The 22,447-nt window shown below is 34.7% G+C and overlaps 6 protein-coding genes and 2 non-coding genes across 10 annotated transcripts; 2 read left to right on the top strand and 6 right to left on the bottom strand.

The window, feature by feature from the left end:
• Positions 372–1,934, bottom strand: LOC104790130 (universal stress protein PHOS32-like). The gene is made up of 3 exons (XM_010515840.1): positions 1,607–1,934; positions 970–1,058; positions 372–875 (listed from the first exon to the last, which is right to left on the bottom strand). Exons 1-3 carry the CDS (start codon positions 1,923–1,925, stop codon positions 588–590), a joined length of 696 nt encoding a protein of 231 aa, XP_010514142.1. The 5' UTR covers positions 1,926–1,934; the 3' UTR covers positions 372–587.
• Positions 2,256–5,166, bottom strand: LOC104790129 (agamous-like MADS-box protein AGL3). 2 transcript variants are annotated; one of them, XM_010515838.1, is made up of 8 exons: positions 4,506–5,166; positions 3,575–3,656; positions 3,425–3,486; positions 3,249–3,348; positions 3,123–3,164; positions 2,996–3,037; positions 2,670–2,920; positions 2,256–2,562 (listed from the first exon to the last, which is right to left on the bottom strand). In XM_010515838.1, exons 1-8 carry the CDS (start codon positions 4,688–4,690, stop codon positions 2,463–2,465), a joined length of 864 nt encoding a protein of 287 aa, XP_010514140.1. In that variant the 5' UTR covers positions 4,691–5,166; the 3' UTR covers positions 2,256–2,462. The 2 variants fall into 2 exon arrangements, with proteins under 2 accessions (XP_010514140.1, XP_010514141.1); XM_010515839.1 differs by having other exon boundaries at positions 2,256–2,559.
• Positions 9,133–9,204, top strand: TRNAT-CGU. Its single transcript has one exon. It is a non-coding gene; the product is annotated as a tRNA-Thr (tRNA).
• Positions 9,820–9,891, top strand: TRNAT-CGU. The gene has a single exon. It is a non-coding gene; the product is annotated as a tRNA-Thr (tRNA).
• On the bottom strand, positions 11,663–12,897 carry LOC104790128 (protein SPIRAL1). Its single transcript, XM_010515836.1, has 3 exons — positions 12,793–12,897; positions 12,027–12,342; positions 11,663–11,932 (listed from the first exon to the last, which is right to left on the bottom strand). The coding sequence occupies exons 2-3, from the start codon at positions 12,324–12,326 to the stop codon at positions 11,855–11,857; spliced, it is 378 nt and encodes a 125-aa protein (XP_010514138.1). The 5' UTR covers positions 12,327–12,342; positions 12,793–12,897; the 3' UTR covers positions 11,663–11,854.
• On the bottom strand, positions 14,328–15,593 carry LOC104790127 (ubiquinone biosynthesis protein COQ4 homolog, mitochondrial). The gene is made up of 2 exons (XM_010515834.2): positions 15,152–15,593; positions 14,328–14,979 (listed from the first exon to the last, which is right to left on the bottom strand). Exons 1-2 carry the CDS (start codon positions 15,335–15,337, stop codon positions 14,485–14,487), a joined length of 681 nt encoding a protein of 226 aa, XP_010514136.1. The 5' UTR covers positions 15,338–15,593; the 3' UTR covers positions 14,328–14,484.
• Positions 15,881–18,838, bottom strand: LOC104790126 (cell division control protein 48 homolog B-like). Its single transcript, XM_010515833.2, has 12 exons — positions 18,570–18,838; positions 18,435–18,479; positions 18,258–18,313; positions 18,006–18,155; positions 17,809–17,913; positions 17,616–17,715; positions 17,262–17,528; positions 17,003–17,172; positions 16,763–16,891; positions 16,594–16,684; positions 16,438–16,515; positions 15,881–16,344 (listed from the first exon to the last, which is right to left on the bottom strand). The coding sequence occupies exons 1-12, from the start codon at positions 18,726–18,728 to the stop codon at positions 15,883–15,885; spliced, it is 1,812 nt and encodes a 603-aa protein (XP_010514135.1). The 5' UTR covers positions 18,729–18,838; the 3' UTR covers positions 15,881–15,882.
• Positions 18,948–22,432, bottom strand: LOC104790125 (asparagine synthetase domain-containing protein 1-like). Of its 2 annotated transcripts, none has more exons than XM_019246624.1 (14): positions 22,276–22,432; positions 21,621–21,897; positions 21,389–21,528; positions 21,181–21,316; positions 20,833–21,093; positions 20,687–20,760; positions 20,519–20,615; positions 20,331–20,436; positions 20,153–20,246; positions 19,869–20,068; positions 19,683–19,782; positions 19,477–19,593; positions 19,321–19,377; positions 18,948–19,203 (listed from the first exon to the last, which is right to left on the bottom strand). In XM_019246624.1, exons 1-14 carry the CDS (start codon positions 22,366–22,368, stop codon positions 19,096–19,098), a joined length of 1,860 nt encoding a protein of 619 aa, XP_019102169.1. In that variant the 5' UTR covers positions 22,369–22,432; the 3' UTR covers positions 18,948–19,095. The 2 variants fall into 2 exon arrangements, with proteins under 2 accessions (XP_019102169.1, XP_010514134.1); XM_010515832.2 differs by having other exon boundaries at positions 19,014–19,203; positions 20,833–21,087.

The raw sequence follows: 22,447 nt of genomic DNA, 5'->3' as shown, positions 1-22,447 counted from the left end.
CAAAATCTCATGGGTCTCTTTGGTATTATTGTCCTGTGTATTCTCGCTATAATAGGCATCAACGCCAGTTTCACAATAACCGCCGTCACAACTTCAGTCATCACCGTCGGAGCTGTCGTCAAGACATGTGTTTACCGATTTCAATTCGGGCGTGGAGGAGGAAATATAGGAATTGGTAATCATCTCGCAACGTATGAACGTAGTATGTTGACATAATATACTAATATTATTACTTCGAGGTATATTATGTCTTATGATGAAACGTTAATAAGTATGATTAGAAAGTTTCTTATGAAACACCAATATTAATAAAATCATTTTGATCTATGTAACTTCTCATCTGCTTATATCTTTTTTTTGTTTTTCTTGAATCCTGATAAAGCTTTATATTTTGATGCTGAACACAATTGAACAAACGTTGACAAATAAGTCTTTACATGATAACAAATTAATTCTTTTGACGAATACAGACCATCAATCATTAATCATATCCATGAACATGTTTTTTTTTTTTGAAGATTCGTTTCGATTACAAAATAAAAAAGGGTTTGGGGATCAATGTGGTTGGTTTGGTGTAATAAAAAAAATTAAGCCAGGAGCCAGAAATCTTTGTGACGTTTCGTGGTGATCAAGTAACCTCCATTGTTACTTTTCTTCCTTACGGCAATAGCCATACAATCGGAGTTATGAATACAATACTCAACAACTCCTCCTCCCATTCCTCCCTTTGCACGCCATTTCCAGATCACGCGCCATTTAGAGGTTCTCTTTCTCTGCCCTAAAACCAAAACGCCTGCCCCTTGTTTCTTTGATTCCTCAACTATCGTCTTCCCTTTCTCCTCTGCCGTCTCCACCACCACTATCTCCGTTTTGACCTGAAAATAAAACCCACACAAATTAACTCTAGAGTCAAAGAAGGAGAACTTTTGAATCATCAATATCAGTTCGTTTGTAACCAAGAGAGCTTACGTTAGGTTTCTTCAGTTGGCAAAAGTTCTTCAATGGATGAACTAGTTCATGAGCCCTGGAGTTTCTCTCCCTTTGTGTCTCATCGATAGCTATTAACCATAATATATACACATGTTAGTTAATTAGAGACTTAGATGTCAAAGCATATGCTAATTCTCGGCTAGGTCCAAAAATTCCTAACAAACAAAATAAATACGGAAATAGTAAAATCAAATTTACCATCGAAAATTTTGTTCAATGAGATTTGGAAAAAAAAAAAAGTAATAAATAAATCATTTTTCTCGTTTTTTTAATTTGTCTAAAAAAGCAAATTAATTTAGATTTATTCTTTTCTAATTAATAATCTGTAAGACTAAAACAAAGTTACATAAATTCTAAACCCCTTTTTTGAAAAAACACTTATTATAACAATACACCCTGAAATTAGATTTTTTTTAAAAAAAAACAAAAAAAAACTAACATTGGGCCGCACAAGCGCAAAACAAAATCTGAGGCCCGATTAGCCTAATAACCCAAAAGAGTCGGTTCTCATATTTTATTCAGGAAAGATAGAATATGGTTCCAGTTTTGGCTGGTTCATGTCATCTCTTTCAAGACATAAACATAGAGTATACATAAAAATTATTAGTATAGATACCTTGTCCTACGGGTGTTCTTGTAACATGGAGGAGAGTGATATTGTCTTCATCTTGAACACAATGTGTTAATGCCCATTGAAGAGCGTTCTTTGATTGTGAAGTTGTGTCCACCACAACCATCACTTTCCTCCCACTCTCAACTTGAACTGCTCCTTCACCATTCTTATTAGCTTCCTCTGCTTTCAGATTCTTACTATGCTTCGAACCGTTCTTTCTTGAACCGGAAGTACTCCCTTCATCTAATGATTTGCTCGACGATGATCCTCCTTTGAATGATGTCCTGATCTTATTCACCCAATACCCAGCTGGTTTCCCCATTCTCTGAGTTTCTTGTGTTTCTTCTCTGTTCTCTTTGAGACATTTTCGTTGTGTTTTAAATACTGTTATGTTTGTGTTTGGTTTTTGGTTGAAGCCATTTCTTGAACGTGCGTACCATGAAAAATTAAATTTAAAAGCATGTTTTGGACTTGTTCAATATAATCCAACTTGGCAAAAATTCTCATAGTTTTATATACATTTTAATTATCCACATCACAATCTTGATACAAATGCAGAGCACTACTTGTTTCAGAATCCAAAATTTTAATATAATATTCAAGAAAAGAAAGAAAAAGAAAATAAAAAGCTCCCAAAAAAACATTGTATATGTTAAAAAGCTCAAAAAAATGTTATATATTTCAAGAGAGCAAAAAAAGTAATGATAGGATCTGGGGTTTGACATTACAAGCCCTTGATTATATAACAGAGTTTGTAATAATGAACAATGTTTCTCTGGCAAAAATAAAGGACATAAGCAATAATGATCTTTGATCTATAAAAACACACACATATATATATATATATATGTATATCGTTTCAGACCATCCACCCTGGGAAGAATCCATTAACATTCTGTGATGTTGTTGCAGAGTTGCTTGCGTTGGTCATAGCAGCATGCTTGTGATTGTAATGACTGCTAATTGTATCAAAACGATAAAGAAACACATATAAAGGTTAAATGTTTCTGACAAAATATATAAGGAAAACCAAATTCAAGGGTCTTAGTTTTTTGTTTGTGAATACCTCATTTGATATGCTACATTGCCTTGTAGAGGCTTGAAGAAACCTGCTTCTTGAATTGGCGGGTTTGATTGATAAGAGCTCATGCCTTGTTGTTGTTGCTGCTGTTGTTGTTGTTGTTGCTGTTGCTGTTGCTGTTGCTGTTGCTGTTGCTGTTGCTGTTGCTGCTGTTGTTGTTGTTGTTGTTGTTGGGAATGTTCTGTGGCAGAAGCTCCCCAAATTGATTGTGTAAGCGCAGCATCACTTTCCTCCAACTGAGAAAGAGAGAAGAATATTAAAAGAGATCTTAAAGGTTTTAATTTCTTGCGGTGGAAGATTTCGATAGCTACCTTTCTCCTAAGATCTCTGTTGGTTTCCAATAACATTTCCTCCTGTAAATTGATGAATATGAGAGTGTGTTTTATTTGAGATTATTGGACATTCTGTGACTCGTATTGTGAATACAAGTGTATGTACCTTTGTTTTAAGGTCAGATAGTTGATCAAGCATTGACCTAGCCTGGCAATGAAAAAAAGCAAGATTTGGTAAATTTCTAAATGGCTTTCAGGACCAAATTATCATTAGATTTGTGAGCCTATATACCTTGGTTGATCTTATTTGTCTTAGTGATGCGTCTACTTGGCGTTCTAGCTGCTCAAGCTCATTCACTTCCATCTCGGCTATCTCTTCACCAAGCAAATGCCTAGAGAGAAAGCATATTAACAAATAGGATGAAGCAATTTACATTTACAAAATGTGTTATGAATCAGGCTACGTACCTTTGTGAATGTTGAAGGACCTCAACTCTTGATTTGAGCTTCAAGTAGTCTTGGTACTTATCCTGCCAATTAAAGATAAAAATCAAGGCCAACTTCAACAACTAATGAGGTCAGTCTCTGACTACTGATAGAGATAAAAAAGATGTGTACCTGCAAGTCCTTAGCTGATTGATTTGGGTCCATTGTTGCGTAACTATATTTTCTATACTTCTCAACCGTCTTCGCCATACCACTTCACAAAAACAAATATTGATCACTGAACTACATATTTTGATCATCAATGAAATTTAAAAAATTTCATTCAAGAATACCTCATACGGTCAAATAAAAAAATTTCTATGTTAAAAAACAATAATATCAATATCCCTGTGATCATCATGATGTTTTAGGAAAGAAGTTAAAAAAAGTTTGTAAATTATCCCAACGAGAAAAAACAATAAAGAATACTTTGTTTATAAGGAACAAAAGGAAATTGTGAAATTTGAGTATCATCACAGTTGTCTCTAACTTTAACTTTAATAAGATCATAAGTACTTGATAGATACTAACTTAAAGAAGTAGTCAAAGTATTTTTTTTTATATATCTTTACAGCTTTGTGTAGATCCAGAGGTCAATTCTTTGTCTCTTTGGAAACTTGGATCAAACCTTCGGAAACAATATCAACAACACTCAAATCTCATGTGTAAAAGCCAACTATATTATTATGTGCTATATAGCTTCTGCACACAAAACTAATGTACTTTTTTGCTTTTCTTTTATCCAATCTATGTCTAGCTTTAATCATCATCTAGAGCACCTAAGACCCTTGTAACTAAATTTGATCATCCTTAGTTAACTTAATGGGTATCACTCTCTGGGAGCCAGATTTGTGCATAATAAAACCCAGAATTAACAAAAGAAATGAACCCTAATCATATAGCTAATTAATTCTAACAAAATCAAGAAAGAGACCAACGTTTTCATATCTCCATATATAATTTGTAAGAGTCAAAAAAACCCTAAATAACTATTTAAAAAAAAAACAAGCGGATAAAAATACAAATTTGAGGGAAGAGTGGATTAAAAGATGAAAGATTATACCTAGGGCTGCTGCAAAATTCGTAGAGCTTGCCACGGTTAGAGAAAATGAGAAGAGCAATCTCAGCATCACAAAGCACAGAAAGCTCATAAGCCTTCTTAAGCAAACCATTCCTTCTCTTTGCAAAAGTAACTTGCCTATTGATCTTGTTCTCTATCCTCTTAAGCTCCACTTTCCCTCTTCCCATCTCTGATCTCTCTCTCTTCTCACCAAGAAACCAAAAAAAACCCAACTGAAAAGTTTCCTTTTTTTTGTTACCTCTAAAGCCACAAGTGAAGCTTTATATACACACACACATAGATAAAGGTGTATAAGTACATGTGAAAATGTGTAGAGTGTAGTAGATCTTGTCTGAAAAGGATTCTGGTTCTTTAATCTAGGGCATGAATTGGTTTCCTCATCACTTAATTGTCCCGGTGGCTGGTGGAGGAAGAAGGAGATTGTGGTAGTGGTGGTGGTGGGTCACTTTGTGTTTCAGGTTTCTTCTTTTGTTGGAATGATTTTCAAGAGAATATAATATAGAGAGCTTAGTGTTGGTTTTGCAGATGCTAAGCCATTCTTGGCCAAATAAAAGCTTACAAACTTATATCCCAATCTCATAAACTTTCCTTTTTTAAAAAAGATAAAAAAAAATATATATATCATAATAAATTCTAAAAGTAATTTGTGTGTATGTCATATGTGTATCTCTATTACATTGGTGATTTATATATACCACATTATTTTATTCTTACTTCATCAGAGAATATATATATATATATATATATTATTATTTTTCTGTACATCTTTTGTTTTTATTGGCAGAAAATAAAAATTGATTCCTAGTACTTTTTTCTAAGGAGAGTTAAGATATCTCTCTCTCTATCTAGTCCAAACAAAATGCTCTAACTTTTCTCTTTCACCCTCCTCCATTGGATTTGAAGATAGATATATTTATGCCATATATTTATATAAATAGATTGCTTTCTTTCATCAGATCTAGTCCATAGTTTAATAATATGCTCAAAAAAAGAAAGAAGAAAAATATTCTATATATAACCTATACAGATGCCTTAATAGAGCATATTCATAAGTCCAAATCCTATCTATTATCTGGTTATGTATGTTCGAGAGAATCAAAAAGAAGTAAATAAAATTAAAGTTGTTTTTTTCAGGTATTGACACGTTTAGATTATGTAGAGAACACCATAATGCAAATATTGTTTGTGAATAAAAGTAAGAATATGATAGGCTTCGTAAAAGATATGTTTGTTTTTCTTCTTCTGCGCTTTGCTTCTCTTGCCGACAGGTTCTTCCGTATGACAGCTACTTCACGATCGTTTAAATGCATCGAACGGATCTATACGGTTGCAAACTAATTATGTCACACTGAAATGGTTAATCTGATATAGTACGTACTATTTCCTATTTTAAAGAGAAATTTTTATTCACAAGGTTTTTTTTTTACGTTTCACGTGTACTTTATATATGTCTTTTTATATATGCCAGTATTTAGATGTTGAAAAAAAAAATTCATGGATTATTTTTTACATTAATAGATGTGTGAGAAGAATATGTTATATGTAATCTAGCATTAATTAGAGGGGTTTCGTGTTTAGGTTCCCTTCTAAAGGAGGTTGATGTATTTGATTATCATGTCTAATCAAAGTTGTTGATCGAGTTTCGTAAGATACATGTATATATAATTCATGCATAATGGCTATATAGATTTCAGATTTATTTATAACAATGACTCATAGATGCTTGAAACAAATATTGCGGATTTATTACAGCAAGAAAAGGAAAACTAAGGAATTTTTTTATAAACAGTTTAGCTCTCAAATTCCTAGAATTTTCAACTTTTCTGTAGGATGCTTCTGGCTTTTAATACAAAAAAAGTTTTTATCTTATTTTTTAACTTAAAGAAAAAGGTTCGGTAATTGCTTGACAGGTTAATTTGTAGGATGATGCTTCATGTGTCAGGTTAATTTGTTTTTCTCATTTCTTCTCATGGCATCTTATACTATATATCTACATCATGATGATGATGATTGTTAATTTACTCATGTGACATGTCTCACACAACTCTTTTCCAAAATTTGCTTGCTGACTCATGTTTCACTTGGTACATCTTAGTTATCTTGTTCAACCTATTCATCAATTCAATCTTTCAAAAAAAAAAAAAACAAATTCTTTTAGGCTAATTTTTTTCTTTGTCATTTTTGTTAATTAATCTGCTTGATGGAAACTTGATGTATATATCTTATCTTTATCATAATCAAGTAAAAAAATGATCCTTATCATCTACGCACTCGCTATCCTCCACCATTCTTTTATGGTTCCAAGTGGTCACCTTATTACATTATGCAACATATAGATAGATGCTTTAGTAAACATCTAAAAAAAAGAATAAATACGAGAGAATACTTGTAATATGCTATTCCATCAACTATATGGATGGGTAGTTTAGGTAGAGATAGCTTTAAAATATCTTGAGAAATTTTCTCTAATTTTAATAGTCATGCTAACCATTCTCTATATATATTTCCACAAATTACTAAATGTTGTCACAAGTGATTGTTGGCTAACTTATTTTGAGTGGTTGACATAAAAAAAAAAGGTCTAATTGAGAAAGAAAAAAACCAAAGAGAAGAATAGTTTTGCAAGAAAAAACAATAGTCAATTTCAGAAACTCGATTATTGTTTCTGTTCATTTATGTATATATTTGGGGGTAGCTAATAGCCACTAGCAATTCTATCTTTTGTTGGGGGAAAGGTCCATTGGATGTACGATTATCATTTTATATTATTTTGTAGACCAAGATAATGAAAACCGTAGGTCCATATAATACGGTCCATGTAACTATTATTATATATTTTTGGTTAATTGGGTATAGCCGTATATATAGGTTACAAACACGATATGTAATTAATAATACAGGAATCGTAGCATCTCTGATGGTTACAGGCTTCTTCTGCATATTTAGACTAACAAATTGGAGCTACATTAGACCCCATGATGGGCTAAAACCCTAGTTGTTACTCCATGGACCATATGCATAGGCATTTGAAAATGTTGAGACACGAACTTCTAACAACTTTTCTGGCTCTCTGCAGCATCTAGTATTAATTGGAATCTCTTTCAAATATTGTACTACATGTTATATATTTCTTAATTAACTTATGAGAAAATATATACCCCTTGGTTAGAAATGGTTTCCACACTTTACTCCTTGCAACAAGTTCATTCATCAAAGGGATAAATTTGGGAGTGAATAATGAACTAAGAAATAAAGTAAATTAATTACGTATAATAGAAAATTTAACTTAACAAAAACTATAAAGGATGAAAGATTTATTGTAGTGTTTATTGATGAACTTTTTGGATAATGTATATTACATATTGTAATATAAGTAGAGAGCACTATGACTCCTATAAGATAAACACAATTCAGCCGGTTTGTGTGTCTTAATTCGAATCAAAACTCTTTATCTTGTAAGTATATATATATATATATATATATATATATATATATTATCATTTCATGTTCAACGTCTTCTTATCAATTACCAAATAAATATCAAGATGTAGCTAAAATGAATTTAAAGTACATAAAATTGTATGATTAATATGAATTTGGACACTAGACTATTTTGTTACTCTATATATACAATAAATTTGTGGATAAGAAAATTAAAAGAAAAAAAGTTATGAAAATAACACAATAGAGAAAAAGGAAGAAAAAAAGAAGATATAAATACTAGAAAAAGTAACTTTAAACCTAGTTCATAATACGAGGTTTACACACGAAGTAAAGGTTGGCCAAAAAAGTCGTAACACATTCAATACATGATTTATCTGACAATAACATCTTTTTAATTGTATTTTTGTTAGAGATACTCTTCACAGTCTCTTTAAGCTGCTCTCATCACTTTTTTAACAATGGCAACGTAAGATGAGGGAAGCATACGCAGGTTGAAAATGTAAGGGGACAGAGTAGGTTACGTGTCGATCTCTTATTGGCGGAATTAATAGTTTTGTTTTCGGATGTGTTGGTGATTGAACGGAACAGTCCATACGTACACGGTAAATCATGTGCCTGGACTGACACGTGTCAACCTATTACTGCCTTTTAAGTTTTTGATACGCTATCGTTGGATGTTAAAGAAAACTGTTGCGAACTGAACCAAAACTAGAGTTGGGTTTGTGAATATGAATGATGGGCACTTATATAATAACAAACAGATTATAAATAATTATATGTAAATTAATGTTAATGTATTTAGGTGATGTGTTTCTTTCGAATCCATTTCCGATTTTCTTTATAACAGTTTTACATTCTTGAATTTAAGTTAACACAAGATTGGAAAGATGCAACCGTTCTCATTTCGGCGAGAATCAACGTTTTGGGTAATTGACTCAAAACCACAAGTTAATAGTAACCATTTCCAAAACATTCAAAAAATAGGATTAAGAGTTACATCTCTTCTAATATTTATCTGATTTGATCGTTTCGACAATTTTTCTCACACCATATCGTATTATGATTAAGTTGCTTCTCTAATTTTTAATGATTTTTTAATTTTAAAATTGCTATAAAACTAATTTTATTTAATTAAATACTGGAATAATATTTTAAAGGAATGAGTGCCACCGTAGCATAGTGGTATTGCGTTCGCTTCGTAAGCGAAAGGTCGTGAGTTCAATCCTCACCGAAGGCTTATACATTTTCCATTATATATCCTTAATTTTCGTGAATACTTAAGTTTAATGAGCCTCGTCCCATAAATCTGGCATTATATATCCTAAGTTTTATCAATACTTTAGTTTAATGGCAGTAATATCCAATAAACTTTTTAACTTACAATTTTGTTCTGTGTTGAATACATGAGCTCCTTTGACATAGATCCCGGAGGAGCCATTTACAAAACTTATAAGCAGCAAAAGTGCTTGAGGAGACAAACTTATAATGGTTAGTGTTCTCCTAAACGCTTTAGGAATTATATTTCTGTGGAATATAATGTTGATGTTATTTTATTTTTATAAATTTATAAATCAAATTAATTGATAAATACTTGAAATTTTATGTATATAGAAATCATGGTAGATAAATAAAAATACTTAAAATTGAAAACGTAGATAAGCAACAAACTGAAAGAAATATTTTATAAATTTTCAAACATATTAAGAAATCATTCTTCTAGTAATCCTCTAGCCAAACACGCTTCCTTGTAAGAGNTTGCTTCTCTAATTTTTAATGATTTTTTAATTTTAAAATTGCTATAAAACTAATTTTATTTAATTAAATACTGGAATAATATTTTAAAGGAATGAGTGCCACCGTAGCATAGTGGTATTGCGTTCGCTTCGTAAGCGAAAGGTCGTGAGTTCAATCCTCACCGAAGGCTTATACATTTTCCATTATATATCCTTAATTTTCGTGAATACTTAAGTTTAATGAGCCTCGTCCCATAAATCTGGCATTATATATCCTAAGTTTTATCAATACTTTAGTTTAATGGCAGTAATATCCAATAAACTTTTTAACTTACAATTTTGTTCTGTGTTGAATACATGAGCTCCTTTGACATAGATCCCGGAGGAGCCATTTACAAAACTTATAAGCAGCAAAAGTGCTTGAGGAGACAAACTTATAATGGTTAGTGTTCTCCTAAACGCTTTAGGAATTATATTTCTGTGGAATATAATGTTGATGTTATTTTATTTTTATAAATTTATAAATCAAATTAATTGATAAATACTTGAAATTTTATGTATATAGAAATCATGGTAGATAAATAAAAATACTTAAAATTGAAAACGTAGATAAGCAACAAACTGAAAGAAATATTTTATAAATTTTCAAACATATTAAGAAATCATTCTTCTAGTAATCCTCTAGCCAAACACGCTTCCTTGTAAGAGTCACAGACCACACCCTTAAACGTCCTCAAATCTTCATCACATCTTGGTCCTTTCAGAAAAAGGAAAAGAAGTTGCAAATGAACATGATCATTAAACTTACTTGGAATATAAGACGTATTCGATATTACCCTCCTTCTGATCCAACATTTTTCTTCCGGATTCCAAGTAAAGAACTGAGGTATATCCTCAAACTGAGTTCTCTTGCTTCAGCTGAGTAGTGCTAGATTAGTTATTGGAAAGTTTGCTGCCATTTTGAAACTTATTATGTTTGATGAATGTTATGTTTGATGAATCGAAAGTAGATGTCAAATGTGTATTTATAGGTAGACATTTACAATTCAGTCATCGAGGTTGAAGTTTAGAGAATATTCTGGTAATTATTCTCATATCCTAACACGATATCCAAATAATGAAAGTAACCTTTGGAGATTTTGTTAGTTTAGGATAGTGTTTATTGCGGTTACTTGATTCGTAATATTTAGTAGACTAACAATTAAGACAAAATTGGAGAGAATATATTTGATGAAGATATGATACATTTAAAAGTAATTACGACTGATTAGAATAAGATATTAGAATTAATAATATGATAAAGCTGAATAGTTGCCTAAATTATAGGAAATATAATTATTTGGTTAGTAAATATTGGATGAGTTTTTGGAATGTCTAACAACCAACGAAGATTTGTTACATATATGCTCATAATTGTTTTTCTTTAATGGTTTCAGCGATTCCCGCAGAAGGTTGGTGAGATATGTTCTTCAGTTTAAAATCTTGGCTTGTAAAGGGGTGATCCATTTCTATATCCAACTCTATTTTTCGGATTTTTTCACACTCGTATCCGTTTACTTAATTTCGAGTTATTTTCACTTAATTGACTTGATCCATTGTAGATCACTTCTCTTTTACTTATATAGGGATACCAAAATAACATAAACTAAAACCGAATCCAAATGAGATTTAAACCCTACCCAACCTGTTAAAAATATTTTAATTATTTATTTATTTAATTTTTGGCTTAACACAGTTTTCATTATCCAAAATCAGTTCATATATAACATCATCCATCGTTTTGACTAGTTAAGAAAGTATATATATACATGTAACATTTGCTTAATATTTACAACTAAATGATGTTTTAAAATTTAATATCAAACAAGTTTGTCATACAATACGTGTGGATCCGATGCTAGGCAGTCTTTAATGTATTCGATTACTCGGGTGTTATTTTCAGAACTTGTGCTTTGCATTGAATTGATGGTTAATAACAGAAACTTGAAGTTTTCTTTTTAAACTCAAAACATTTTTTTCAGGAGAATATTACAGACAAAGAGTTGAGATAAGGAGAGACAAGAAACCGACTTCTTATCATTTAAAGGCTCACATCAAACAGTTTCATAGATAGCAGAGACAGTGCATAAGCTACGCCTTTGCAAATTATTCATTCTACTTCCCACCAGTGAAGAGATAATCCAAGGATGATCCTCCTCCAGGAGCTGCATGAACTTTGGTCGAAGGACGGTCCTGGAGAGACAAAGAACGAGAGTGAGTTGAGTATCATTACCATTACATTAACGTGTATTCGAGTTATGGACACGAAAAAAAACAAAACATTTACAGTGAGGAAGTTTCCGGTGTTCTGTCCTTCAGCTCTGGCATAGTTGTTGACAGGAGTTTTGATACCAGCAGGAATCTGCTTGTTAAGCTCTGCTGGCTCAACAGGAGTAGTAGCAGTCGTGAGTGCGGTTGCAGTGGCAGCTGATACAGGTGGTGGTGATGGTGCAGTGCTGTTGTTAGCTTCAGTAGGCGCAGGGCGAGGAGCTGGAACAGGGTTAGGAGCAGGAGCGTCACCACCAGCACCACCAAAAAGATAATTCAATGAGCTTTGACCTCCACCACAGCTGTTTCCACGACCCATTGTATAAAACTAAAACCTAACAACAAACAAAACTATGAACTTAAAATCCCACAATTCTGTATAGAGCGAGACTGAAATCAATGCTGCTTCTGGAATCAACGCATAGATAAAAAACATTCCGAGTTGTAATCTTACAATTTCAAATAGGCAAAAATGCAAAATCCACAGCTCAAAAACGAAAAACAAAATTCACAAATTCACGAAGAAACCTAGTTTTATTGCCAAATTTTGAAGGACGAGAGTTTAATAATATATACGGAACAATTGTGAAGAACAATCTCAGATCTAAAACTATCGAAATCGAATCACCATTTGTGAATTCCTGAATCTACGAAATCAAGTAAGAGTCGAAATCTTCTAAAATTAAGGGATCAAATCAGAGAAATCTACGATCTAAGCCTCGACTAAGACATCAGAGAAACGAAATTAAAGCGATCTGGAGATTTTTAGGGTTAGAGGAACACACCTTTCGTTAGAACTCGCGATCAGATCTAAGAAGACACCTGAAGAAGAAGAAGAAGAAGAAGCAAACGCAGGACTCAGCACTGACTACTGAGTCATAAGCGAGCCAGTCAATTTATAAGCTCACTCCGGTTTAGATAGTGTAAGGGTTCCGGTTTAATTGACCGGTTAACCAACTTAAACAAAAGACTCCAAATTTTGATTAGTTAAAAACAAAATTTCACATTTTTCGATGAAATAGTTATCTTGCTTTGAAAAGATACGATTCCAAAACCGGTTAGAGTTTAATTGGAGCTTTGTGAAAAGTTGTTTATAACTTATTTTGGATTTGTAGTGAAACTACTAGCAATTACTATTCAAGTGTAGTAAACCACCACTAAACCAGTGAAATTATCGGTGCTTTAAGAAATTTTCACGACGGTGGTGAGGTTCGTGGGCCAATGTTTTTTTTTTATATATATATATATGTAATGGCAGTGTCTTTTGTCATTGTTGGAATCAAATAATTAGCCGTTTTTTTTTTCATTTAATTTTTTGGAACTTTGAAGGAAAATATAATTTTGGTATTTATGAAGAAAACAAAATTTAGAAACTCTTTTAACATTGTGCTGTTTAAGTCTCATTTAGCAGAATCTAATGGTAATTCATGTTTAGTGTGATTGAAGTAATAGTTTCTACTTTCCAGCAATCATGACTTGTCCTCGAGCACATCGGGATGAATCATTCGTGTTGGACCTCCAAAATTTAACAAACTAATTTGTATAAGATCTTGAGATCCCCAAACCGGTAGTTGTTTGTGCCCCCATAAATTTAAATATTTATAATAATTTAATTTTTTTATTACAGTAAATATTTGGATAGAAAATCAAAGAAGAACTTGGAAACCAAACTCGTCGTCTAATGTTTCAATAAAAAAAACTTTTTTTTCTCACTTTCGAGGAACCGTTCGCCCTAACCGTCAACCAATAGTTTCTCTCCAATAGGTGGCTTCCACAGCACCATCATCGGTTCCATTTTCTTCTTGTTTTAGGTTGTTTCTGTTTGTCTTCCTAACTTTGTCAAAGCTCAGCTTCGTCGTCTTCACTTCCATGGCTGAGTATTCAATCAGATTCCTCTTATTGCAAATTGTGGATAATTCAATTTACTCATTTGTTTGGGTTTGCTCCGGTTTTGCTAGAAGGTTTATTTGGTCGTCTTCTTTGAACTAGTGCGTTCATCTTCCTTCGTCAAATTCTCTGTCAGGTTCCGTGATTCGTTCCACTTCAACTCGCCTTCTCCGTAGTTCTCTTGTTTGGGCTTAATTGGGACTATTCCATTCGTGGTTCCTTCAGATTCTGTAGATTTTTTTTTGTATAGTTTCCCTCGTTTGGGCTTTAATTTTTCAAAATATATTTGTTTTCCTTTAGCTTAGTGTTTCAAAAAAGCATCCCACTCTTATAGTTAACAATCATATTTTATAATAGAAAATCTGTGGACGAAAAAAAAAAATGTATTTGGATAGAAAATGGATGAATAAAAATAGAACTACTAAGATTTGGATGGTAAAAATAGAAATACTGAGATTTTTATTTTGTTCTTTCTATTCTCGTAAAGTGGTAAGCATAAATATCATAAAACACTTTAACACTACCAAATTTATGAAACCATTAAGTATTTTATTGTCATCATTGCTCAACTAAATGACACTGGATTTTTATCATTTAGGATGTTGAGGAGCTGGGATGATTCCCCATTTTCTTCGAACTTGCTCCAAGTCTTCACTAAAGTGACGCTCATAGTACACAGACATGAGGTCAGTGCATTGCCTTCCTGCTCGAACAGCCCAAGGAAAGTAATGTTTCAAGAACATTGATCTCTGCTTCTCGTTAAACCTCACAGTGCCTCCAATCACAGAAAGCATACACATCGGTAGATACATCTGCTCAAACTCTATAACTTTCAAAGCCGACTCTCCGATAAGATTCGTAGGAAGGCCAAACAGAGTGTGCCATAAGTCATGAACTTCACGAGCCCGTGTCGCTACGTAAGCCAACTCATCCGTCTCCATGAATCTTACGGGAGGACGATCATCTGGAGAGAAGTTTCTAGATCCCATGAATTTAGCATATGCAGCTCCAAATGTGTTGTCTGGTAGATCCCAAGCATGACCTACTTGCTCTGACACAACACGAGGACGCTCCAATAGTATAGCCTTCAAAGTAAAGAAACCACCAAAAGATCAAAACACTATTGTAAACCAAATCCATCAAAGGAAAGAATCAAATTCACAAACTCAACCTAAGTATTTGTTCATAATCACTCATTGCACAATTGGTCATCAAAATCAAATCGATTATTTAATACTTAGGTTTGAAGAAACTCACTCTTCCTTCTTCGCTCTTCTTCATCCTCTCAAGAACCATTTCAAAAGCTGGTTTACCGGTGGTTTCACCGAGAGCTGCGATCAGATCAGCTCGACGAGGATCTACCAACGCACCGATAGCAGATCCCATCGCCACCGCAGCTTGTTGCCATAGCCTCAACGGAACTCGAGCTCTTTCGATGATCATCGTTCGTAGAGATCTCTCTGATTAAATTCGAAGAACAATCAGAACCAAAACCATTGGAATCGAGTCACCTATTCTAAATTCCTGAATCTACGAAGAGACAAAATCTCCTAAAATTGAGGATAAAACACCATAATTCATAAGCATAATCGAGTATTTAAATCAGTGGAAACTACGATCGAAGAAACGAAATCAAAGCGATCTGGAGAATTTTAGGGTTTAAGAAACACACCTTTGATGTAAAAGAGGAAAAGAAACTGAAGAAGAAGAAGCAAACGCACTCCGGTTTAGCTAATGTCTGGGTTCCGGTTTAATTGATCGGTTAACCGACAAAACCAATGATTTCAAGTTTTGGTTAATTAAAACAAAAATTCACATTTTTTCAACGAAATATCTTTGATTTAAATAATATATGATTCCAAAACCGGTTAAGATTTTGTTGGAGGTTTGCCAAAGTTCAGATAATTATTTTGGATTTGGAGTAATAGTTTAAGTAAACCGGTTCAAAACAAGAAACCTTTTTTTTTTAACTTTGAGCAGTTTAAGTCTCATGTAGCAGAAGCTACTAGTAAATCATGTTTACTGTGGTTGAAGTAATAGTTTCCAGTAGCAAGTAATATTAAGCTTAAAACACCAAATTGCCATGAGAATCCTAAACCGAAAACAGCTGAACTCTCTTTCTTTTTCTTAACCGGAATCGGTTTTGAAGTCGATCTTTTGGACTTCCTGAATGATGAATAAGCTTCGACTTCTTCGGTTGTTAATGCGGGTTTAAGCGAGCTTTTTGCGGTTTGGAAATGGCGATTGAAGACGGCGGTTGCTGCGATGTTTTCTCTAAGGGAAACAGTTCCGCTTTCTCTGCATAGACCCTCGAGCTCAGCACCTGTGAAAAGCTCAGTTTCTTCAGCGATTTTTCTGAGATCAATGTCGTCTCCTAGTGTCATGTTGCGTGTATGCACTTGAAGTATTTCAAACCGGGCTTCAAGATCAGGCGGTGGCACGTATAGCACCTAAAACAAGACATTTTGAGAAAAGGGTAACAATGAGGTTTGTTATTTCTGAAGAACTTGTCTGATCTAAAAGATCCATATATGAGGACTTACGAGATCAAATCGACCAGGTCGCATTAGAGCAGCATCAATTGCATAGGGGCGGTTCGTGGCAGCCAAGACGAGAATTCCCTAAACCAAAAACCATCAATATCACTGCAACCTGATAACAGAGATAGAATCTATCATAGCCTATGAGCGTTTGTTTACCTTTGCTTCTTCAAGACCGTCCATTTCAGTTAACAATGTAGATAGAAGCCTTTCTCCAACTGTAGAACTATTACTTGAGCTCTCATCGCCTCTACAAAGATCAGTGGAAATAAACATGTTAAACAGTCTATGACGCGAAGCAAGAGTTAGGAGAGAGACAGAAACAAACCTTTTACAGGCAACAACATCAGCTTCATCAAAGAATATTATACTTGGAGAAGCAAGTCGTGCTCTTTGAAAAGTGTTCCGCAATAATGCTTCACCTTCTCCAACATACATAGAAAATAGCTCCGCACAGCTATATCGCACCACACACAAAAAACACAAGAAGGAATCAGTTCCTTTAAACAAGTTTCACAACCAAAAGGGACATCAAGTTGTCAACTTTCTGATCTGCACAAAATTATACCTTAAAGAAAAGAAGGAAGCTTGAGCAGCATTTGCAGCAGCTTTAGCAAGGGTAGTCTTTGAGCAACCTGGAGGACCATGGAGAAGTATCCCACGCATCGGCGATATGCCCATTTTTACAAATGCAGCTGAATGTTTTATTGGCCATTCAACAGCTTGCTGGAGCCTTTTCTGTCACAAAGAAACCAAACCAATTTATCGCAATGGAGAATACAGTACAGCCAAGTAAAACAATGGATATGGATCAAATGAGTATTGACCTTTAGGTCTTTAAGACCACCAACATCCTCCCATGTGACCTTAGGGATTTCAACTGTGATGCCTCTTGTTATACTTGGACCAACCACAGATTTTGCAATCTTGAAGTCTTCCGATGTTAGAATAAGGGAATCTGAGGATCTTTTACTTGCGGATATTGTCGCTTCACGACATAGAGCTTCCAAATCTGCCCCAACATAACCGTTGCAAGATGTTGCTATGGCTTGCAGATCAACACTAGGATCTAAATTTACTTTCTTTGTGTACAGCTGAAAAAAAATAGCAAACACGAAGCTCACAAAATAGTTACATGAAAAAAAAGCAATAAACAATCCCACCAAAGAACTCGAAATTACCTGGAGGATTTTTAAACGATCCTCCTCATTTGGTGTGCTCACTTCAACTAAAGCATCAAATCGTCCCGCCCTTCTTAGTGCTGGGTCAATCGCATCCAACCTTTTGACAAGATCGGAAAAACCGTTGAATCATTACATTCATACACAACGATGTTACTTAAAAACTAGTATACTGTTTAAGGTAGACAAGAACCTATTTGTGGATGCTACAACAACAACACTTGGTGCAGATGATGAAGGCTTGTTTGAGTCCATTAGTGTAAAGAGTTGAGATGCAATACGAACATCTTGCTCTCGCCTGCATTTTTGAGAGAAGCTGGAGCTCTAAAAACTCTAAACCAAGATAACAATTATAATCTCAAAGTAACAGATACTTGAGTGATGCAATACCTGGCATCACGTCGAGGACAAAGAACGTCGATTTCATCAATAAAAATCACAGAGGGCTTGTCTGAAAAAGCGTGAGAAGAAGCCTCTGCAAAAGCTTCCCTTAAGACCTTCTCGCTTTCTCCAGCATGTGCACGATGTACAGAATGAGGGCTGAACAGAGCATTGACACAAAAAGACCAAAACTTAGCTTAGCTTTAGCCTATTCCTCTAGACCATAAAAAAATACAGAAGCTACAACACAAAAGGAAGTACCTCAAAACAATCAAATGTGCATCACATTCCTGGACAACAGCACGGACCAAGCTTGTCTACAATAATCAAAATTGCGATACAGAGCGAATTAGCGTATGTAAGAATTAAGATCAAAGTTGAGAACTTTGAAGTTTCCAACGCACAATGAAAAGTTCAAGCTTGAAACAGAGTATTAACCTTGCCGGTTCCAGGAGGACCGTAGAGAAGCAATCCTCTAGGCCACTGCAATGATGAGTAAAAGCAGAGCTAATCAAACCAATTGAAAAACAAAATGCAGAAGCTATGAATCTAATCAGAGGTGTTGATGTGTACTTTGAGACCAAGAGTTCGAGCTTCGAGAGGGTAGCGAAAAGGGAAGATGATGAGTTCTCGAAGTGCTTGCAGAGCTCTCTCGTTGCCACCAACTTCTGCTTCCGCTCGCCATTTCTCTTCTCCGACGATGTTGTCGCAGACACTGCTTTCGGTTTCCATCAAAAAGAACCAAACTTTGGGATTTACGGCTTTACAGGGGTTTATGGTGCGCCGGAGGAGCAAATCTGATTAAGACACTAAATTTAGGGTTTTTGTTTTTGTTTGTTTTGTTTGTGATTTTCCAATTTTACCCTATTTTCTATAAACTGTTTAAAATTGGGCGAAAAGGTTAAGTCGTTTTAAGTTTTAACAGTCCTCTTATTATGTAGTCCCTTCTTGTTCAATCAAACTCAAAACATGTAACTTTTTCAAAAATTGAGTCATCAAACTCTGTTTAACGTACTCTCCTCTTAGTCATCTGTATAGAATACAATGGATAACAAAATGGATCTAACAATAGTTGTCTAACATCATGAGTCTGAGGAAATTAGTGTGACGGTGCGTGGAATCTCACGCTTCCGGCAGAAGCCTGGTTTGCGGCACGGTTACTTCCAAAATTCTTCCGGTTTGATTCACGAGCGATTCTTGATCCAAACTAAACAACCACAACCAAAGTCCAAAACAATAGTGAGATAGCAAAAACACACAACAACAAAAAACTCCCAACTGTACTAGTTTGAAGTCTGTTCTCAGCTTTTCAACCTCTCTTTACCTGAATTGCTCTCTTAGGCATCTTTGCAACTTCATGTAAACCAAGCAACTTTGCAACCTTCAAGATTTTTGGTAACATGTCAGGTTTATGAAGTTTATAGGATGATTCTTGTGGCATTCTTAAAGTAAAAAATGGTAGCTTTTGTTGTTTAGTCACCTGTCTAAGAATCTTCTTGTCTCCCTTTCCACTTGGTTGCTCAAGATCCACAATTTCCCACAAGGGAATGTCAAGGAGAGTCTTTATCACATCTTCATCTAAGAACGGGAATCTCCCCTGAAAATGTAATATTTAACATGTAAGAACGGAGCACAAAGAGGAAAATGATTTCGGTTTCTAGTTCTGACGTGACATATCACATATACCTCTTTACCGTTATCTGCAATGCATCTATCATCTCGACCTAAATTTCTTTTCCAAATTCTCTGCATATCTAATTTCATTTCTTGATCCAACGCAACCCAACTGGAAAAAATGAAAATAACTTATGAGATGAGGTTATTGTTCGTTTACATCTATATAAGACAATGTATCTTTAGACATATATATACCTCCCATTTCGATATTTTGTTCTGTGCCTACCATAACCAGCACATTGCTCATCAGCACCAGCGCCAACAAGCAGAATTCTAGCATCAGACTTATACTTGACCCGCCTGTTATCTTCTTCTACTGCTTGATTGTCGCTTTCTTCATGAATCCAACCATCACCCCGAGCAGCAAGCCAAAGTGCTGTTCCAATGTTGAGGTCCTAGAACATTGCAAAAGAAGATTGTGTAATTCACATCAAGTTCGGAAGATTGTAATCAGAATCCTCCAAGACTTTGAAGTTTACCATGTAAGTGTCTGCAGGATTTATGAGTGACATAACACGTTTTGTCTCAAAGGTTAGTTTTGACAGATCAGCATTAATCTCAACAAGTTTCCAGCTAAGAATTCCAAGAACATTTGTATCAACATAGATAGTAACATATAATATATGCGTCTTTGATAAAAAGATTTGAAAATTCAACCTTCTCAATGGTGCAATAGTTTTTAGTTCCTTTATTCCAGCCTTGGCGGAGATCCTGTCAGGAGCATTCGGACCGTCAAAACTGACATTGAGGAGATCAACTTCATCTGAAGAAATAGACATTAATATTTTTTTACATTAGTTTCAGAACTGATGCCTAAGACAGAAACAGCGGGGAGGAATGATTACATATTGGATCAAGGCACTGATCCAAAAGGGCAGCAAGAATCATCGAATCCAATCCACCAGAGAAAAGAACAGCTACTGGGACAACTTCTTTTTCTCCCTGTTTATGCCAATAAGGTGTTAAGAAGAAAACACAATATGCTTGGAGAAAGAGAAAGTTAAAGCTCATACTTGAAAAATGTTATGAAGTGAAGTTCGCCGCCTCACTGATTCCTTTAACACAACCAAAACTGTCTGCGCAAGTCCTAAAGCTAAGCCTTATCAGGCATATGAGATTCAGACAGAACTGGAGGAGTCAAACGAATCTGAAGCAGTACCTGAAGAAGTTGAAACAGCATTGTCTCCCTCTTCTTGAAATCCACTAAGCGATGATGTTGATAAATCTTCAGGTCTTGGTGCAACAGATTTCCTTTCCCATTCAATCAATTCTTTCCAAATGGGATTTCTCCATTCGTGCTTCGTGACTTCACCATGAATACATAAACCAGATTCTGAAACCCCAAAAGAAATGCTGTACACTCCACATGGAAGCTCTTCCCAAAACCTATGACCTCTATTACCATTTTCAGCATCTGATACTGCCAAAAATAATTATCTGTACATAAAGCAATACAAAAACTGGAGTGTACATAGAGACACAAAAATGACTATCAAGCAATACAAACCTGAGCCGTGTGCTACAGAAGCAGCTGGTGAAACAGACGATAGAAGAAAACGAGGGTCTTCCACAGTTGGCCAGTGAACAAGAAGGCTCCTCCGACCAAAAGCATCTTTACCGAACCATAGCGTTCTTGAGCTTTCCTGATGGAGAAAAATGTTCAAAGAGCAAATAATATTGCTACAAAAAGTATAGCGTATAAGTTACAGAATTACCTGCCAATAGATAATGGCCCAGGGGCCTTTAATCATGGAAAGAACATCTGGAACTAAAGATTTTGCTTTCTCTAAAGACTTCAAAAGAACTTCAGTATCATTATCATAGCTATTAAGTTCAATTCCTCCGAATACTTCGCCTAAAAGGGAGATATACCAATCAATATTGTATACTGTATAGTGTAAACCAAACTCATGATAATTAGAAGAAAGCTTAAGAAGTAAAGCAGACCATTGTAAGCTAGAATGTTTCCAGAAGAATCCACCAATGGCTGTCTAATAGGACTAGTTCCTCTAAGCTGTAATGTAGAACCAATAAAATGCAGTTCACCCAAAAGAGTAGTCTCCTCGAGCTTATAAGTTTCTTCACCAGCCTCAACAACAGAGAGAGTCGCAGACTCTTGAGCACAATTTGGTACATCAGGTCGAAGATGAATCGTCTTTTCGCCTACACTATCAGGACCTCTTTGGCTTAAGACAACTTTAACATCTTCAACAGAGACTTGCAACTGGTTTACCACCAAGAAAACACCAAATTAGCAAACTTGAAATTCTGATGTGATCAAATAAGAACTGATCTATGGACAACCAATTCCCTTATCTCAATAAATATTTTATTAGCCATCGATCAAAACTCAAAAAAAGAGTAAATCTTTCTTTCTACCCAAATATCAGAATTCGAAACTTCATCCAACAAAACAGTTACATAAGAACAATCAGTCTTCCAATTCAATTAAAGATTCAAGCTTTATCAGTAACGCTAAACTTCAGACAGAACAAAAACCCTAAACTTCAAACCCAAAAGCAATTCATACTAAAAGCTATGAACTCAAACGCCAATACGGTAAGAGATGTTAATCACAAGTGCATCAGAGGAAGAGATTTACTCGTTCAAAAGGAGGCTCGGGGGCTGAGAGAAACGAAGCAAGCGTCGAGAGTTCGATACGAACGCCGCACACTACAATTGCGATTCCGCACATTTCGCCGCCGGCGTCGTCTCTTTCTCGTCCGTCTCCTTCCGTCAAAAGAAAAGAGTTAACGAAATTGCTTAAGCCTGTT

This window comes from Camelina sativa, chromosome 6 (assembly GCF_000633955.1).
Source record: "Camelina sativa cultivar DH55 chromosome 6, Cs, whole genome shotgun sequence".
Classification (NCBI taxonomy): Eukaryota; Viridiplantae; Streptophyta; class Magnoliopsida; order Brassicales; family Brassicaceae; genus Camelina; species Camelina sativa.
Note: the sequence above shows the minus strand (reverse complement) of the source record. Positions and strands in the feature narration are given on the sequence as shown.

What these genes read in the sequence shown, in the direction of transcription:
- LOC104790130 (XM_010515840.1), bottom strand. Translation starts at nt 1,925, where the DNA reads ATGGGGAAACCAGCTGGGTATTGGGTGAATAAGATCAGGACATCATTC. An exon ending in AAGAACACCCGTAGGACAAG is followed by an intron (nt 1,059 to 1,606) that starts GTATCTATACTA and finishes TATGGTTAATAG; the next exon opens with CTATCGATGAGACACAAAGG. An exon ending in GCCAACTGAAGAAACCTAAC is followed by an intron (nt 876 to 969) that starts GTAAGCTCTCTT and finishes TTTTATTTTCAG; the next exon opens with GTCAAAACGGAGATAGTGGT.
- LOC104790129 (XM_010515838.1), bottom strand. Translation starts at nt 4,690, where the DNA reads ATGGGAAGAGGGAAAGTGGAGCTTAAGAGGATAGAGAACAAGATCAAT. An exon ending in GAATTTTGCAGCAGCCCTAG is followed by an intron (nt 3,657 to 4,505) that starts GTATAATCTTTC and finishes GTTTTTGTGAAG; the next exon opens with TGGTATGGCGAAGACGGTTG. An exon ending in GTCCTTCAACATTCACAAAG is followed by an intron (nt 3,349 to 3,424) that starts GTACGTAGCCTG and finishes CTTTCTCTCTAG; the next exon opens with GCATTTGCTTGGTGAAGAGA.
- LOC104790128 (XM_010515836.1), bottom strand. Translation starts at nt 12,326, where the DNA reads ATGGGTCGTGGAAACAGCTGTGGTGGAGGTCAAAGCTCATTGAATTAT. An exon ending in ACACCGGAAACTTCCTCACT is followed by an intron (nt 11,933 to 12,026) that starts GTAAATGTTTTG and finishes TTGTCTCTCCAG; the next exon opens with GACCGTCCTTCGACCAAAGT.
- LOC104790127 (XM_010515834.2), bottom strand. Translation starts at nt 15,337, where the DNA reads ATGATCATCGAAAGAGCTCGAGTTCCGTTGAGGCTATGGCAACAAGCT. An exon ending in AGAAGAGCGAAGAAGGAAGA is followed by an intron (nt 14,980 to 15,151) that starts GTGAGTTTCTTC and finishes TTTACTTTGAAG; the next exon opens with GCTATACTATTGGAGCGTCC.
- LOC104790126 (XM_010515833.2), bottom strand. Translation starts at nt 18,728, where the DNA reads ATGGAAACCGAAAGCAGTGTCTGCGACAACATCGTCGGAGAAGAGAAA. An exon ending in TGTCCTCGACGTGATGCCAG is followed by an intron (nt 17,914 to 18,005) that starts GTATTGCATCAC and finishes TCAAAAATGCAG; the next exon opens with GCGAGAGCAAGATGTTCGTA. An exon ending in GATGTTGTTGCCTGTAAAAG is followed by an intron (nt 16,685 to 16,762) that starts GTTTGTTTCTGT and finishes TGATCTTTGTAG; the next exon opens with AGGCGATGAGAGCTCAAGTA.
- LOC104790125 (XM_019246624.1), bottom strand. Translation starts at nt 22,368, where the DNA reads ATGTGCGGAATCGCAATTGTAGTGTGCGGCGTTCGTATCGAACTCTCG. An exon ending in GGGCCATTATCTATTGGCAG is followed by an intron (nt 21,317 to 21,388) that starts GTAATTCTGTAA and finishes TTTCTCCATCAG; the next exon opens with GAAAGCTCAAGAACGCTATG. An exon ending in TCAGTGCCTTGATCCAATAT is followed by an intron (nt 20,437 to 20,518) that starts GTAATCATTCCT and finishes CTATTTCTTCAG; the next exon opens with ATGAAGTTGATCTCCTCAAT.